At 33.2% G+C, this 19,231-nt stretch overlaps 2 protein-coding genes across 3 annotated transcripts; one reads left to right on the top strand and one right to left on the bottom strand.

The window, feature by feature from the left end:
* Positions 1–725: 725 nt before the first annotated feature.
* On the top strand, positions 726–7,125 carry LOC101209969 (ribosomal RNA-processing protein 17). Of its 2 annotated transcripts, none has more exons than XM_031884928.1 (4): positions 726–1,081; positions 1,171–1,276; positions 3,001–3,118; positions 3,398–3,703. In XM_031884928.1, the coding sequence occupies exons 1-4, from the start codon at positions 963–965 to the stop codon at positions 3,406–3,408; spliced, it is 354 nt and encodes a 117-aa protein (XP_031740788.1). In that variant the 5' UTR covers positions 726–962; the 3' UTR covers positions 3,409–3,703. The 2 variants fall into 2 exon arrangements, with proteins under 2 accessions (XP_031740788.1, XP_031740787.1); XM_031884927.1 differs by lacking the exon at positions 3,398–3,703 and adding an exon at positions 6,633–7,125 and having other exon boundaries at positions 730–1,081.
* Positions 7,126–8,099: 974 nt separating this feature from the next.
* LOC101210715 (zeatin O-glucosyltransferase) lies at positions 8,100–10,472 on the bottom strand. The gene is made up of 2 exons (XM_004150566.3): positions 9,565–10,472; positions 8,100–8,690 (listed from the first exon to the last, which is right to left on the bottom strand). Exons 1-2 carry the CDS (start codon positions 10,418–10,420, stop codon positions 8,152–8,154), a joined length of 1,395 nt encoding a protein of 464 aa, XP_004150614.1. The 5' UTR covers positions 10,421–10,472; the 3' UTR covers positions 8,100–8,151.
* Positions 10,473–19,231: the final 8,759 nt, after the last annotated feature.

Raw genomic sequence — 19,231 nt, 5'->3', positions numbered from 1 at the left:
TATTCTCTCACATCCTAACTATTTACGATTGTATTATACACAAACAATATGTATTTCATATGACATTTCCATTATACCAATTTATTTGATGTTACGAAATTGTATTTAATTTAAATAATTCCTCTATTTTCATTTAATTTGAAATTAAAATGTAACTCAATTCTAATCCACACACATCCTATATAATTTTTCATGACCAGAGACTATAATATTATGTTTAATTTTTAAAAAATATAATTTAAAATAATCATTGAATTTAAATGCATCAAAAACAATATTTCCATTAATCTTTATTAAATTTTAGAATAAATATAATGAATAGTATCTTATCTAGATTATTCCAGAAAACTGTGATGGACAGTAAAATGATGAACAATTTACTAAGTAAAGTGAAAGTTTTAAATATTACGCCGATGAATTTTGATTATATTTTTTAAATTACAAAAATAAACGTAACCGTGCAAATATAACAAAATATTTAAATATTTTCGTGGAACTTTATAACAAAATAAAAACAACAAACAAGTCATTTTTAAAAAAATATTTTATATTTGTATTTCATTTCCATCTTCTTTTTTATATTTTTCCTTGAGCAATTTTTCTTATAAAAGAATTTTCACTTCTTCGTATATCATTTTGTCTTAAATAAACACTTCAAAATTGGTTTATTTTCACGATCCCCAATTTTTTCAGCGTTAAAAGAGGATTCACATTTATTTCATCAAAACCAAAAAAAAAAGAAAAGAAAAAAAGACCTAAACAAGCCTTGTAGCGCCCGAATTTGGAGCTAAAAACGCAAGGCGAGGGTCTTCTTTGTAGAGTGCGGAACTCACGGCGTTGTGTCTCAGTTTTGGAGGTTAGAGCGGCGGGGTCTTTTGCTCTCTGTTCAACGGCGTCGTAGAAGTCGAGTTTGTTTATTCTCTTTCAAGAGAGTTTATTCTCTTTCAAGAGAGTTTATTCCCATGGTGAAGAACGACGGAGAAGAAGGAGGCGAGCTTGCACAGCCTCATGCTCGACATATAAAGAAGAGAGCTCTCAGGAACAAAGCTCTTTCTGTCTCTTTCAATGAGAAGGACTTGAGGTTTTTCTTCATTAATGGGTTAATTTGGACTTCTGTTTGATTTCGATTACTATCGATTTTCCTTCTGTGGTTAATTGCTGTTTTCTTAGGGACTATGTAACTGGATTTCACAAGAGGAAGAAGAAAAGGAGGAAGGAAGCAGAGAAGCAAAAAGAGGAAGCTATGCGGCGGATGCGCATCGAAGCACGAAAAAAGGTTTGGAGAACTTTTCTAATTTTGAGAACCAACTGCTGAAAAAATAGATAGCTCTTTTATCCTTTGGAAGACAGCTATTTAGAGTTTATATAGGAAGAGGAATCTACAAAAGAGAGTTGTTTTCTTTGAATAATACCACTAGCATTCGATGAGCTTAGGATAGAGCATGAGAGAATTCCCCTCTGTAGATTGTTGATTTCCCAGCAGAACTGCTGAGCCAAGCACATTATTAATTTTTTGAAACGTTAATTTTCTTCGGGCTATGGAGATGAGGCTGTCTGTAAACTAAAGGTGCGGGAATTTTTCTAGTAGTATGGAAGTACTATACTCCCTTTGTTCACACACACTATAAATTTACCTTATAAATACTATGATAGTACCCGGATATATTGAATATAAAAATAATAGAAATACACGGTAAACCATGTGATTCGAGGTACTTGGACCCTCCTTTCTTGAGATCACACTCAAGCCTATATTGAGATAACTCTTAAGCCACAGCTCATATACCAAGTATTGTCTATCTTCTCCATTCCCGTCTCCCTCTATTTTTTTTATAAGAAACAAACTTCATCAATGTATGAATTTTGTAAAAACGGTCAAGGTTGAAGCCAATTGAGTAACATAATAGCTCTCCAATTTGTCAATAGGGAAGAAAAGGTGTATGATTTAGAGAAAGATGTGCTTTTACACCACCTTACAGCCTGATAGATAATGACGTCAAAGTAGCTATCAAAAGAGCTTCTCTTATCGTTGAAGAGGCGGTTGTTTCTGTCCTTCCAAGTGGTCCATAAGAAATCACAAATCATATGCATCCACATGTGTTGCTTTTGTTTAGTCAAGGGGTGTCTTGGGAGAGCATATGAGAGAGCGGCAATGGTGTCATTTGGGAGGGCTGTGTACCATCCTAAGGAAAGGAATATTTCCTTCCAAACCCTCTCGGAAAAGTGACAGTCTAAAGAAAATGGTTAGATGAGCTGGGGCAAACTTTGCAGATGAGATAACAATGAGGGAGATGGCCTTACAGGGAAGCTGGGTTTGTAACCAACAAATATAAAACTCACTCCCTAACTGATTATTATTATAGCTAATAAATATAACCCACTTTCTAACTGATTACTATTATGCCCTTAATACCCTAATAACCCCCAAAACCAATCCTATAGACCAAGTTAGTGGGTCTCCCTCTATTCTTAAAAACCTGTGTTCATTCTCCCATAGAATAGAAAATTTCGCCCTACAGATGCCAATTTGTTCTTCCACCTTGTGTTTGTCCAAGGTTATGTGAGTTGTTCAATCCTTAGTTGCAGGGGTCACATTGTATTTGGAAGATTTGCACTTACCTATCTGATAATTACAAAAGGCCTTAGCCATTGAGGCTCATTACTAAGCACTGAACCAAATAACCTGCCACAACTCTCCCTTTTATCTCTCAACACCTCCATGTCGCCTACCATCTCACTCAAGCCACTTTGCGCATTCTTTCATTTTCTTTCTGAATGTAAGTTTTTGTTTCCATTAAAACAAATCATGTATCCTTCAAATAAAATGCTACAAATTAGTCATCTTGTATGTGTTGTATTTTATGAAGACTTTTATAGCATAAGTTGTGTCAAATATTATTGATTAGAGGAAACAAGGAAGGGAACCACCTTTGGTGCATCTATCTTTTTTTTCCATAACATCTGGGACACATTCTCTGAAAGTTTCGCGTAATCTTGCAGAGAAAATTAGAAAAGGATCTGGTGCTGCATGGTGGTGTTCTTCCAGCTGACCGGGCGGTTGATGACCAGAATGATGATCAAGGGAATGAGGAAGAGGAACCATTAGCACCACTTTCTGGTAATTTTATTAACGATTGCATTGCACATTAAAATATTTAGTGCATGTGATTAGCCATCTTACTAGCTTTGGTTAAAATACAAGTATGTTCAATTAATAAAAATGGCACACAATGGTTAGTTACAAGTTTTTTCTCTTGTACAAGTGGAAAAACGAAGTATTCATCTTTAAGAACCTAATCAGATATTATTTATGCTCACAGAGAAGCTAAAAGTCAGTTATATATGAAAAATTAAGTATGCAAGTTGATTACATTGACAATGATATGCATTCTTTCAGAAAAACAGTAATCTTCATTTGTATTAGCTTGAAACATGTTTCAATAATTAACCTCTGGATGCTAAGAAACATGGATACAAATATGAGTCATGAATATGCGATATGGATACAACGACATGCTAAGAAGCAAGGACACTTTAGTTTGGCTAACGTGTTTGTGTCGGACACTTGGACATTCCAGCACTTGGTGGACACCTATCGAACACTTATTATTGTAACAAATGCATTAGACATGCATAGAACACTTGTTGAGCAGCCTGTAAAGAGACTTATATGACAACAATAATAACTTTTGAGTGTGGAATACATCAAGCTAAGTCTTTTAAGCATATAAATGTATCAATTCATTTACTAAGAATTTTCTTCTACTATAAAAATGATATATTGTTAAAAATGATATATTTTTAAAAATGAATATTTTAATAAACGTGTCCTTGTCATGTTGTGTCCTAGATTTTTTAAGAATGACGTGTTGCTATGTCCGTGTTGTGTTGTATATGTGTCTGTGGTTCTTAGGTGACTTATAGACCCCCTAGTTTACATCATTATGTTCGTAGAGGAAAAAAAGGCAAGGAAATGGTTACTAATGAGTAGGGTAAGTCATCAATGGATAGGATAATCATCTTGGGTAGTTTCGGGTGGTTAGATGTTGGTTATACCAGGAGTTATTTCACAGTTATTTATTTCACCTTCGGCCACTGCATAGGTCGATGTGAGGTCTTGAACCCTCTATTTGTATAACTTAGTCTTTGCCCATTGTTTCAGTCCTTTGACAAAACAGAGGACTGTTTTTTTTCTGACATATCACTTATGTCTAACATCAGTCCCACAAATTGCTTCACATACTCCCTAATATTGGCAATAAGTTTTAATTCAAGCAGTTTTCGCCGAGCCATAATTTCAACTTGTCGAGAAAAAACTGCGAGTCGAGTTCTTTCTTAGAGTGTCCCAGGTGTCTATTGTGCAACGTTCTTCTTGAATGTCAACATATCAGGACCTCGACCATAACTTTGCATCTTTAGACAGATGCATGGTCACCAACGTCATTTTGGCCTCTTCTATAACTGTACTTGTAGCCTTGAAATACTGCTCAAGATCAAAGATGAAATTCTTTAAGGCATTCACATCCCTTGCCTCACAGAAGGGCTTGGGTTCGGGAATCTTTATTTTGCCAGTTGGGATTGCTCCTCCAGTTGGAGCTTGGTTTTCCATTACTCGCACTGTGAGGTTCACCTTCGTGTTTACCTCTGTGATTTCATTCCTAACTACATCGAGGGTAGCTCGAAAGTCCTCTGACATGCCATGTATCATTTCCAACATCGTCTTTTGAGAGCTATCTAGCTCAATAACACGTTCTTCTGTATGGGTAACAAAGCACGTCAAACTGTTCCCATGCTCATGGCTACCAGTTCTTACCACTTTTGTCTCCAGAGTGTTGACTGTTGCCAACAACTTTTGTATGGATAATCCGTTGAGGCGATTGGTCATCGCGTCAATAACATCGACTTTCTCTGAAATTTCTTCAAGTCGAGACTCCAAGAAACAAATGGAGTCAGAAACTTCAACTAGGTAGAGTATCTGCTCTTCAAGCTCTACTAGTCGGTCTGCATAGGCCTTGCCCGGTTGTTTCGTCGTGGACGTGTTTGTGTCTTAACCGTCAATAAGCCAACTTGGCTATGATACCAATTTTCACAATTGCATCTTTTCAAACACTAGACAGTCGATTGTGCAGCACTTGGTCAACAAGTCAATCGGTCAAAATCCGAAAATCGTGGTCAAACTCGCGGTATGATGATGCCTTCCTTCACGTTCTTGAGAAAATTGTTCTATAAAACGTGTGAGAAAAAAATTCATTGAAATCATCGTATAAGAAAACATTGAAGACTGTCAATTGCAAAAAGAAGACTTTAATTGCAAAGAGCACGACAAGGCTTGGTCGGGGATTCAACTACTATGTCTCTCATAAAGTACATTTTGAACATTTCCAGCTTTGGTAGGCTTGCATATGAAAAAGCTGAAACGTCACACCTTAGGTTTATTACGTAAAAAAGAAACAAACAAGCTAAACTAAATACAATACATAAAGACAAGGTAAATTGGAGTATTTGGGCATGCGGTCATAGGCAAACAACGTCTTGGGCATGCATGCTCGTTACAATCGGCACCCATGTTTTAAATTGGCCATTGTAATTAAATTTAAACGAAAAATTGATTAGATGCTGAAATGGTCCGATAAGTTGGAACAAAAGCTTATTTTTTATTTTCTCTCTCCTCTATTTTCATCCTCCCGCTTTCTCTCTCCCTAATCTTCATCTCTTTTATTCTCTCTCCTACCCCCATAGCCTATCTCCTAGAACAAAACTGAGGAAAAGAAACACATTTTTTGTGTGTTTCTTCTCTCATAACCTATCCTCTCTCACAAGCCTGCACCTCCGTCTAAGGAACATTTTTTTTGGAGATCAATACCGTTTAAATTATCCTCCTTGGAATCCCTTGACCAAGATAATTCATTTTCAAAGAACGGGGCATATGAATACGATTTTCACATTCCCACTCTAAATTACCATCTACAGAATCTGAACCACCTGTATACCATCTCTGTAGGAGATAATTGGTACAAATTGGGGCTATAGTGTTCGAAAAAGTTTCTCTCATTGGACACTAGATTAAATTCTAATTGACTTTGATTGTTGTTCAAGAGTTGTTGTAAGAACTTGAAGCCACTGTCTTGGCCAGTTCCCACTGTTCGGAAAATATTGATAAATGTCTAAGAAGTCAAAGGTTCAATCCATGGTGGCTACCTACCTGGAAACTAATTTCCTATAGATTTTCCTGACAACAAAATGTTGTAGGGTTTTATGAGATTAGTCGAGGTACGTGCAAGTTTGCCTGGACACTCCCGATTATAAATAAAATTGTCAATTTAAAACATGAGGGAGTAGATGCACTTATTTTTCAAAACGTAGGGACCACATTTGATTATTTTTGTCAATGTGTCTATTTATTGTACTTAACAAGTGTTTGATGTGTGTCTAACGAGTTGGTCCTATTTTTTACTTTGTGCAACTAGTGTTTGAAAACACGTCTATTTTATGAACAAGTGTCCAATACATATCTCATGGATATTAGAGTGTCCAAATGTCTTGACATGCTAGCTAAGTTAAAGTGTATGTGCTTCTTAGACTAGAAACGTGAGTATCATATTTGATCCAAACATGCCTTTGATTCTTTGTAGAGGCAACAACGTATGACAATGGAAATGTCAAAGTCACTGTGACAACAAGTGAGGTATCTCGGGAAGACGAAATCGATCCAATTGACAAGCCACAGACAGCAACAGTAACAGCTCAGTTGCTTGGAAAGGATAAGAAGCATAACCTGCCAATTACCAAAAAGAAGCTATTCAAGAAAGTTGCAAAACAGAGGGGAAGGCCAAAACTTCGAAGTAAAAGAGACAAAAAGAAAGGAAGGAAAAAGAAATAGATAATAGCTTCTTACCTACCTCTGTCCTAAATGTTCAATGCGATATGATTTATTTGTTTTATCATGAGAATATGTAGTGATCTTGAGCATTGGGTGTCTTTGAGGGTTTTGTATTATTACATTATAAAAGCTTTCCCGTTTTGCAAACTGACTGCAATTTTTCTTTTTATGTGCAGCTCGATTTGTTTTCATTCAGCATTCCTAGAAAGAAAAAAATCATCCTAGTAAAGAAAAATTATCGTATTGCTTTACAAGTATCATGTTTGATAATTAATATATTTTTGGAATAACAAATTAGTTTTCTTTAGCCTCAAATTTCATTTCTTATGGTAAATGGGAAAGTATCGTGTATATCTAGTCTCGACGTTCACCGTTTGGTAAAAGTTTAGTGGTTGAAGAATCTAGATCTACTTTCGCTATTTCAAGAACGTGACAAATGAGATTCCTCGTCCTCCTTACTCATTGCCCAACAAATTTGCACCTTTTATCAAAACATGTGGTCTCGAGTTTTTGGAAAATTGTTTCCACAAATTCAGTTGAAAACAATGTTGGGAACTCATGAAAGCTTGTTATTTAGTGTTTGGTTTTTCAATTCTTTTGGTACCCCTTTTGAATGTTTTAGTTGGCCTCAGTCTAGTTTTCAGTGGGTTGTTTTTGGTTTTTGTGTTGTTTCTTATGCTCTTTTATGCCATTTCTTCTTTGTTTAGGGTTTATAGTTTGTTTGGTGATATTCTCATACTTTTTGTTGTTTTGCCATTCTCCAAATTATATCTCTTCTTCTCTTAGGTTCTTTAATTTGTTTATCTTATTTCTATTGTAGAGTTTTTCTAAGTAGAATTGAGGATAAAAGGATTCAAACAATAGGTTTCGTGGTAACTAATATATTTATATGCTAATTGAGTTGTGCTTAGTACTCAGCACTCTTTGGTGGAGTTTGTAGGGTTGAGATTTTTTTTTTAAATTTTTAATTATTTTTTAAATTTATTAAATATAAATCAATTATAAAAAAAACAGCGTCTTAATAAATGACATCATGGATTCCAACCTGTAATAGTTTTACCTAGAAATTTGGATTCCAACCTAGAATAGTAAAGAGTTATATGGTGAAAGATGTATGATGACATATATTTTAAAATTATTATGAAAAGAAAAAGTTTAAAAGTTTAAAAATGCTATATTTTAAAACAATAAAATTTAAAAGCATGTAATAGAAGTTTTGTAGTACTGCTAGGAAAAGGTCTGAAACAGGTCAGTTTAACTATTTTCCTTTATTAAACGTCTCTTGTAATATGAGAAATGAAAGAATCAAACTCCTCTCGAGACACTCCATTCTCTTCCACCGATTGTCGCATGACAACGGCGAGCTCCTCCACCGTCTTCCTCATCCCATGACCTTCCTCTGATGCCATAAGCTTTCTCACTGCGTTTTCAATTGTTGTTGCCATTACAAGCTTATCTCGCTGACTCCATTCCCTTATCAGCAAACCGACTCGGAGCACCTCCGTCATCAGCACAGAATTTCTCGGCTGGTCAGAGTGCATCGGCCACGCTACCATTGGAACCCCCATGGTTATGGCCTCCATGCACGAGTTCCACCCGCAATGACTCACGAACCCTCCTGTCGAACCATGGCTTAGAATGGCTAACTGTGGTGCCCAGTCTCGGACCACCAGCCCTTTCCCTTCCGTTTTCACTCGTTTTTCAAAGCCTTCTGGTAGCTCAGATTTTCTAACTTCTCCATTGAAGATATCTCCTTTGTCTGCATCTCTTAACACCCATATGAACTTCTGCTCACTTCTTTCCAATCCACCTACAACAGTAATAATAATGAAAATATAAAGGAAAGGGAGAAGAGAGATAAGAGGTTGTCATGATTTTCCCGTTTTGTTCATAATTGTAATATATGATCTCTTCACGTTATTTTAAAATAATTATAATTAATTAAGTCGTTTCACCACGTTAAATTTAAATTATTTTTCTAAATAGTTAATAGAGATTAACACAAAAAATCGAAAAGGTAATATTTAAGTGACAAATGGGAGGTAAAAATTAATCTTAAAACCTCTCAACTTCATTGAAGCATAACTTAAATAGGAGGAGTGAAGTTGTCATATTGTGAAACCTCAAGATTAAATATAACTTAAATATGAAGAGTAAACGTTGTAATATTTTAAAACCTCCAAAACTAAATTATTGAAATAACCGAATTCAAAAAATAAGAATACAAATTCAACATTCTAAATTGATAGGAACGAAGGTACTTCTACATACAGAATTAATCAACATAAATAAAGGTTTGATAAGATCGAGGAATACATAATACCAACTCTAGTTTAATAACAAACCTACCAAAATAATTAAGCCCGGCTTAGAAATTATTTTGTTTTTGTTTTCGATTCAAAATTAACCTTACCGATACTACTTCTGTCTTCAATTTTTTTCACTTGGTTGTTTACATACATGCTAAAAATAAAAATAAAAAAACAAATGGTTTCCAAACAAACATGAAATTTCAAATCTATGATCACAAATAAAAATAGTTATACCATACAAGTATCTTTTAACTCTAAATCTAGATGTTAAGAAAAGAATAAAATGCAATTGTATTAATAACAACATTTATATTAAAACAGAAGTATATATACAACTAAAAATGTAGTTTAATTTCTCAAGTACATCCTTACGTGCTATTTCAGCGATTTGCTCGTCTTCCAAGGCGGTGGTAGTCCCAAAGGAAACATAGACCACAGAGTTAGCCTCTTGTTGATCCAACCACTCCAAGCAAGGGTGAATATTGTGGCTTGATGAGCTCAATTCCAAAGGATTAAATGGACCAATAGCCCAATGCTTAGTCTCATGGTTGATTCTTTGAAGAATCTCTAAATATGGCTCTTCAATAGTCTTGCAAGTGTTGTAGAGATTCCCAGAGAACTTTCTTGGAACTCCAAATTGCAATTCCACAAACTCCCAAAACTCTTGAGTGAAACACCCATCAAGAGATGGAATATCAAGATCCTTTATTATGGACGTTTCCATGCCTTTTGTTTGTTGATCTTCTTGTTCAAGTTCATAAATTGCCATTGCAAAGGCTGACACACTATGGAAATTGTAAGACTCAGCATTTGGTATGGAGTCAATATCTTCAACGGTTGAGGCCATTAGGGAATCATGAATCACAACGATTCTTCTTGCATGGGGAGAGAGGGAGTGTAAGAGATTTTCGAGAGGGCCCCGAAGGTGGATCGCTGCGGTTTGAAATGAAGGGATGAGGTGGGCAGGGAACTTGGTCTCTGCCGCGGGGTCGGGCGGAGGACATGGAATAGGAGGGATGGAGAAGTCGTGGAAATGGAGGTTGGCGAGTGCCGATGGATCCCATCCATGGATGCGGAGCTTGGCTTGGCGGTTGTGGTTGGTGGCACCGATGTAGTGGACGGGGATGTTGCGAGCCGAGATGAGGCGGGAGAGGTGGAGGAGCTGATTGAGATGACCCTGTGCCGCCAGTGGCACCATGACGACCACCACTTGGCCGTCTTGGGTCATGGTTATGACTTGGTATGGTAAAAAGGGTTGAGAGAAGTTTGTATCAATAATAATGGAGGTGGTGGTGAAGAGAGAGATGATGTTTTGTGTTTTGATTGGTTTTATAGCATATAGTACTCCAAGGGAATGAAGTTAATTTATCATTAACTTTAATTGTAATTGGCTTACGTCTGCATTGTTCATATCCTTCCAGGATTTGGTAAATATTAATCAATTCATGTTGGCAATAACAAAGTTATATGTTGTTCAATTAAAACTACTTAATCTATTGATGATGTATGCATACTTTGGCATGTAGTGAGTGGTGAAGAAAAGTGTTAGAATTTTCTTTTCGGGCGTAATCTTTATTTTATCTCGAAGATCACGTCTCAGATTAAAAGTTGTATATTATAAACGTTCAGGTTTGGTTATTTTTCCCCACTTTATACATTTATATAGGATAATTGTTCTACAAACTATTTCGAAATTATGGAGTGTTTGTGACAAAACACACATAAAACAATCTTTACAGTTTCTTAATTGATAAAGTTGACAAAATAAGGTGAACTGGAATAATTTTAAAGTAAGATTAAATATTATTTCTAATTACAATAACTTAAGCCCGTTATAAATTAAATATCAAGGGCGTTTTGGTAATAAAATGAAGAAGACCTCGACACGCGTCAGCCTGCCAATCGCCCAATCAACCTCCAAGTCACTATTTCGAACTACACGAGATGCAACAATTTTTAGATTATTTCAAAATAGTCAATAACTTCACCAACTTTTCTGTCAATCTCTTTGCGTACGCGTCCCAAAGGTTACAAGTTGGAACCTTGTGAGAGGTTATTGGATTTCTTCTCTATATAAAACCCTAATTCCCTCTATATATCTTTATCTACAACAATTCTCAAACTGTTTCTTGCTTCTAATCAAACATGTCAAATCTTGAACATTCATTTTCTTAATGCTTCCGTAAATCATCCTTGTTCTCCACAAATTATGAATTTAATTCTACCAATTTTATGTGCACAATTACATTCAATTAAATCATAATTCCAATTTACTTTTAAAAGGTATGAAAGATACTTTGATTTCTTTAAAAGAACAACAATTGGGCATGAGTTGTTGTTGCAAGAATATACAATAAATGTTTGTGTGTGATTATCTCTTGCTCTTGCAACAATCAACCAAGTTGATTGACCAACAATCTCCTTTTAAACCAAAAGTCATTCATATTTCTTTTAATTTGATGACAAGAATTGAATAGCGCCCATTGTTCATCACCTCATTTTTCTCATAGAACTTACTTTCTACCATTTGATGTGGATTGAATTTGCATATTTTCTTAATTTTAGGTCACAAATTCATATTCTCGATAATTTCTTTTATGTTTTTCTTTTTCTACTGAACTTTTCTTTCAAGGTGTGATTTCAAGAAAAAAAAAATTGCGACCATTCCCTTGAGTTCGACTCCCTACTTACTATCGAGGTACAGTAAAATGTAAGGATAAATTTTAAAATACTTTTTGTCAAGGTAAATTTTGGTAAGCATCCTACCCTTAGCAAGTTTCATTTCATTTGTTAACATATTATTGCTTGATTTTGACGACCTTACCAATACATTCTTTCACACATATCATTTATGTCTAGTCAGCACTACATCCCTCAATGAGGTTAGCACACACCAAGACCCCCCAGGCCATGCCAAGCTTAACCACTATGCCATTGAGTGTCAGAAGTCCATTTTGGACTGTTTTGAGCTGTTTTGCTATTTTTTGGAATTTTAAGGAAATTTTGGAATTTTTTTTTTTATCAAGAGATTAATTAAGAATTTAATTTGGATTTTTCAGATGAATGAGACTCTGAAGGATATTCTCGACTAAAGATCAACTCAAGTACAGTGAGTGATATATTGATTTAAAATTTATTTATAAAACATGATTTTCAAGTTATTGTTCAAAGTTATGTTTTATGATAAATGATTATTGAACTGATTTCTCAAGCTATGCTATGTTTGAATGATTTATTGATGAACTATGAAAGCAAAAGAAATGTTTCAAGATTTTCAATTTTTTTTATCCTAGCTGGAATATGCGAGACCTATTGTATACATGTGGTTAACTCTATACTAATGGTAGGGTTGATGAGCCTATAGTTCATGGGCTATCAGAAAGGCTATAGCAAGTCTTAAAAGAGGAGGATTACAGTAAAAGTTGTTTCCTATCGACAGTTTTGTCCTAGAATGAAGAGTTTTAACTGCTTGTGGTTATGGATCATGTCTTCCAAAAGCTATGCAAAAAGTTCATTGTTTCAAGTATCATGTTATGAAATGACTGTTTATTGATAAATGTTATTTAAGCGTCACTTTTATGTTAAACTGTTTATGAAAACTTATTTTATAAAATTGTTGTTGTCACACCACAATCTACAAAACAACCAAAACGTAGGAAATAATGTGAATATGATACGATTTAGCTTAAAACTTTGGAATTGGTCTTATCACTTAGTTCAACCTCAACTCCTGTTTACACTACCAAGCGAAAATCAAAACGCAACAAAAGTCAACTTGAACGACAATTACATTAAAACATGTTTTAGATGTTAAATCATAAATCAAAATTAAACTTCATTAACAACAAGCATTTTATACATAAGCATTTTATACATAGAATACAATGCAACGTTTAACCAAAAGTTTACAATTTAAACTAAAACTTTAAACGCATGTAGCTTCTCGCCTTGAAAACTTTCCTTCTTCTCTATTTGGCCTTACCGCCAAATCCTTGAAGATAAAATCTAAAAACGTAAATCTATAACACTTAATGAGGTTTTATGAAATCCTTTTCGCAATACCTTTTCATTAATCATTTCGTAAAATAAACACACATTAGTCACAATCATTCCTTTCGCCAAGGATCCTGAATCGTTCTCTACGCTTGGTCTCATTATCTCGCATTTAGACTATTGTTTCAACAACATCCGAGAACATACATATTCGTCTTTGTTGCTTAAACCATCTAACACAATACAGTCATTTTAATTTCTACATTGGTCGGCTTCACTCTACCATGCAGACCTTTTCTACGTGGCTGTCTTTAACCTTATGTGCACAAAATAGTTAGCTCATTCAAATGAAGCAACTAATGGTTTGGAAACCATTTTATAATCATTTAAATTGCAATAATCATAATCATGCTTTAAACATTTAAAAACAAGTTTAAAATCATATAAATACTTTAAGAGAAAAGATCACTTGGAAAGAAATACTCACAAATACTTAGCCTTCTCTCGAAACCAAAATGGCAGCACTTTAACCCTTCAAAATTTTCCAAAACTCCCCCTTACTTAATGTTCCAAACCCATATAAATACTCACAATGTATTTATACTATTCTTTAACCTGGATTAGTCATTCTCAATTCCTTGTTCAATTGCCAGCTCTTGCTTAAAACTTTACACGTGTAAAATCAAGATTTATCTTAATCATGCTTAAATTCGTAATCTTACACGTTAACCCCTTTCAAATCAGATTTGACACTTTCTCGCCTAACCATTTTGCGAATAACTTCAACCACTTAACATAACTTTCATAGGTCTTAACGTGTAACCCTTCTTGTAGACTACCCAACTTTCTCAGAAAGATTCTTTCTCTTGTGAATGTTTTAGATTTATAGGTTCTACCGCAAATCCTCTTTTTTTCAAAACTTCCTCACTGACTAATTACTTCTTAATTGCAAAACTTATACTTAACCATATAAGATTTTATCATTTAATCATTTCCACGGATTGTTTCAAACGTCAACTTCTTATTGCGAAGTATTATTTTAACACGCGTCCTCTTATCTAGAACGCAATTTTCAAAACAGTTAGCTAGATTATTCTTCTTATACTGAAATCAGAAACAAGTCTCATAGTTGCTCACTAAGTCTTTGACATACTCTTTCAAAATGTGTTTTTCCTCTTTCTAGGTACAGATTGTGAATAAGATAAGGAAAGACATAAAGTAGACACGTAGGGAGGTTATCCAGTACGTTATTCGAAAATAGAAAGTAGACATCAACCAGAGGATGGGAACCATCAAAAATAAAGAAAGAAAAAAAAGTTATGCCAATCAAAGGCAGCGAGAAGGGCTCTCAATAATGAAATGTGTTAAACTTACTGCTACCAAACCAAATCAGTTTTCAATAATGAAAGAAAATGATTTATTAAAATTTATATGTCCACGTGTTATATAATTTACTTGGTAATTATAAAGGTCATTTCTAATTGGGTTACACTACAGTTTTAAGTTATTTCTAAGCTTAAAGTCTTCCGCTTGCAAATGTTTTATGTTTTCAAGTTGAAGGTCAGTTTTAATTGTTTCAAAGGTGAATGATTTCAGTTGACATCACGCCACCTTTCAGATCATAATCAAGTGATCTGGGAGGAGGTGTGACAAATGACCTTAGCTTAGTTAAAATTTTGGGTCGATACATGAAGCCAAGCTAGGAGAGAGAGGAATTTTCAAGGAAATTTCCTAATTGAGCTTAATTGATGGGCTACGTCTCAAGCTTAAGCTTAACTATGGTCATGAGAAATATTAAACCGACGCGTGTAGCACTTCAAGTAAGAGTTGGTGAATTAAGGGAGCTTAAAGAGTGAATAATCCAATTTAGGAGTAGTATAAATAAGAGAAGATGACAAAAAAGAAGGAGGTTATTTTGAGATTTTGCTTAAATAAAGAGTTAAGTGTTGTGTTGTTGAGAAGCTATTAAGCGAGAAGAAGGTTGAGTTAGGCGTTCAGAAAAAAAGAATGGAACTTAGGGTAGTGAGTGATTTTTCAAAGTCGCCTAAAGATTTTAAAGCTTTCTCGAAAGTTCTTAATGTTTTTTAATGTTGTATTTCATGTTAATATTTGTAAGAAAGCTTTTATGTCTTGTTTCAAGCTAAAGTTTCATGTTAAATGATTGTATGTTGTATTGTAAGTAAACCATTAGTCTTATTTTTATCATGAGCTAACTATTATGTGTACATTAGCGAAGTTTAGGCAACCATGTGAAAAAGGACAATATGGTGATATGAAGCTAGCCAATGCGTAAATTGAGCATATAGAGTTAGCATGCTAAGCCTAAGCAACGAGAAATGAACCAAGAAACTCTTCAAAGGAGCTTGTTAGTGAAAAGGTCATCACAATAGTCTATGCGTGGGTGGTTCATGTTCTTAGTGAAAGGAATATATGAAAGGCTAATGTGTGAATTATGTTTTATAAATGAGGCGTTCAAGTCTGTTCTATGAGAATGAATTTATGCATTGTATGTCCCAAAAAGAATTTATGAAATCATCACTCACCAGGTATTTGGCTTATGTGTTAAGTTTTCCTTCCCCAGGTTACCAAGCGTTAAGACCAAACTAAGAAGAGTAAGGAAAGTTGCTATGCAATGAGATGTTAGTCGGGCATTTAAAGTTGAAGAAGCTACACTAGGCATTTGAAGGCCTTAATTAACTTTTGTTTTAAGTGTTATTGTAAAGCACCCATGTAATATGTACATTTGGAACATGTTCTTATCCCTTAGTAGCCTAGTTAAGAAGTGAAGTTGGAACTAGGCTATTAAGCTAACGTCCAAGATCTTAAGTTGAGCGTCATGACATTTCACTTGAGGCGTCAGAGCGGCTCAGTCTTGTCGTGTGCTGCAACACGAGATTAGGGACGTGTGTTACAAGGCAAGGTGTGACAATGCTACCCTATGCAAGAATCTAAGCACCTATTATTAGTCAACTAAAGATCTGGGAGAATCAACAAAAAAAAAAAATCATAAAATTACAGAAAAATTCAATCACACCAAACATGAAAATAACAACCCCAATGTGGTACTTGGAACTTAACAAGGTGAACAGAAAAGATGTACTAAGAGACAATTAACAATGCCGGATCAATAGGACAACGTATTAAACCTCGAAGATCATCCTTGCCAAAGAAAAGATTTGGGAGTATGAATCCAGAAGTGAAGAAAGTGCCCATCAGAGTGGGATGATAATATGGGGAAAAAATGTTAGTAGTGTGTTGGATACAACCGTTCATCCATGTAGTCTAGATTCATCTAACACCCCTTCAAATGTTTTCACTATGAAATAAATTGGTATATGTTTCATCAAAGATGTGAATAAATTTGGGTTTCATATTCATAATGACTCTCGTCTTTGGATGCATCAAAATTTGCAACTCTTCACTAGGACTTGAAAACTTAGCTTTGAAGCAAGTGATAAATAATTTAGCTCTAATTAACTTGTTGCCATTTAATTTTCTATAAATTTGTGTGTTAAACTAAAATGTAGAAATAAAAACAAGAATAAATTGTATGGCAGCTAGTGAACGATTGAACGATGCCAATAATAATAAACCCTAAAATCAACTAATTTTCTTCCTTCTTTTGAGAAGATCTATACATTTCGGCCCAAAAGCCCCAAAATTTGTGAGGATGTTTGGTTTCTTGGTGGGATAAACAATAGTTATATTTGGACAAATAGTTTTGATTAACAATTGTTAACTTGCATAAATCAAACTTAAGTAATATATATATATATATATATATATATATATATATATATATATATATATATATATTTATATTTATATATAGCACAAAAAGTTAATAAACGACTATAAAAAAAACTTATTTCCAACCATCATTTTGGATACTCCTTCTCCAATTTCTCAAATTAAAAGCTATCTAATAGCGGCTTAGATTTCATCCTTGATAGTTGCTACCAATTGTTATCACTAATACTATCGGTGATAACTTTCTATTTGTCACTATTATGAGTACTCCTTTTGGGTTTTTTCAGATTGAAAGTTATCATCGATAACTGTTATTACTATAAGTTGTTATCACTGTGGTGTTCAATTTAAGAAGCGCTATCAACTTCTATAATTTGATATTGGCTAAGAGTGATAACATATATCAATGATAGTCATTGAAAAACAAACTTGGTGTTTAAAAAAAAAAACAATTGACTCTACGAAAGGAAAATTGTCAAAAATATCAAATTTAACAAAATATTTACAACATATATAAAAAAATTTCAGATTCTATCAATAATAAACATTGATAGTCACTAATATGTTTCTATCACTGATATTAATAAATAGTAATAGAAGTTTATTAGTGACTATCATGGATAGAATTCAAAATATTGTTATAACTTGTAAATATTTTAATTTATTTTGCTATTTTTAAAATATTTTAAAAAATACCCCTCGATGAAATTTACTATTTTTACGAATATTTTATGGTTGTACAATTGTTTTTTTTTTTTTTTTTACTTCAATTTTAAAATTGAGATATTTGCTATCATTTTTTAGTTCTTAATTTATAAGCAAAATTCGTATTATATTTGAAATTTTTTATTAACAAGTAAATTATCAAACACATAATAAAATGAAATCCAAACCCAAATGTAATAAAATATTAGATTTAATAGGTTCAATCGTACAATCAAAATTTTTAAAATTCATGTTGTTGCATCAAAAACATAGCATAGTTAATTGAAATCGAAGTAAATGAAAGAAGTCTCGAAAATATTTATAAACTATATCAAAATTTTAAATTCTATCGTATCTGAAATTTTATTATATTTTATAAATATTTTACTTCATTTTGCTATATATGTAAATGTTCATATTATTTAAAATTATTTTAATTTCATAGCCATATTTATTGGTTTAAAAGAATATTTAAGTTCAAAAATAATTTTTTTATAGGAACAATAACAAATATAGCAATTAGCAAAGTATTAGCATAAATATCAACAATTTTTAAAAAAATTAAAAATATAGCAAAATTAGTTCGAATTTATCGATGAAAGAAATCTATCACGAATATAACATATTGCAAATATTAGTCTATCACTTATAGATCATAAGATTATATTAGTGATAGAATTCTATTGTTTGATATGCACTTAATTTAAAAAGTTGATAGAGTTTGTTATATTTGTTATTTTTTTTAAAATGTTATTATTCACTTGAATATTATTTCTAAAATTTATACATTATAGTTATATTTTTTTATCGGTAGTTTCATGTTGGATATGTCAAAGGAATATGAGATCGACCTTCAAATCTTTATACCCATTTATTATACTAAAAAAAATCACGTTAAATACATTTTATATAAAAAGAATACAGTTGATTGTTACGACCTATAGTTACCATTAGTAATTGTTATCACCGATAGCTACTATTAGTTGTTATCATTGATAGCTATACCTAAAAAATTCACGTACAACCACCATTATTTTAGGCGCTTCTTTCGAAAATTATTGAATTACAAGCTATCACTAGTAGCTTTCAATACGAGAAATGATTGTTTTGCAACTTATCCTTAAATTTCTTATGTCGAAAGCTACCATTGGTAGTTGTTGTGAGTGAATATCACCTATAGTTACTATGAGTGAATATCGTTTGTAGCTGGTATGTGTGAGTATCACTTATTTACTTATAGCTGCTATTAATGAATATCACTGATAACTGCTATTAATTTTTATCACTTTCTATCACTAATAGTTACTATAATGATAACTTTTTATTTGAAAATTATCATTGATACCAATGATCAGCGACATGAATTAATGATTGTTATAACTTGCTATGAGTGACAGAGGCTGTCTAGTGATAACTACTATTAGTGATTGTCAATAAAATGCCGACATGACCTTTTAACCAACTTTACCGATTATCTATTTTTACAAATATTTGATGTTAGTGCTACATTTTTATTTTATTTCTTAGCTTGTGTTATTTGTTACTATTTCATGGGTTTATTCACATTTGAAAATGATGAGATAATAATAAA

The sequence above is a fragment of the Cucumis sativus genome, chromosome 4, assembly GCF_000004075.3.
Source record: "Cucumis sativus cultivar 9930 chromosome 4, Cucumber_9930_V3, whole genome shotgun sequence".
NCBI classification, from domain to species: domain Eukaryota; kingdom Viridiplantae; phylum Streptophyta; class Magnoliopsida; order Cucurbitales; family Cucurbitaceae; genus Cucumis; species Cucumis sativus.
Note: the sequence above shows the minus strand (reverse complement) of the source record. Positions and strands in the feature narration are given on the sequence as shown.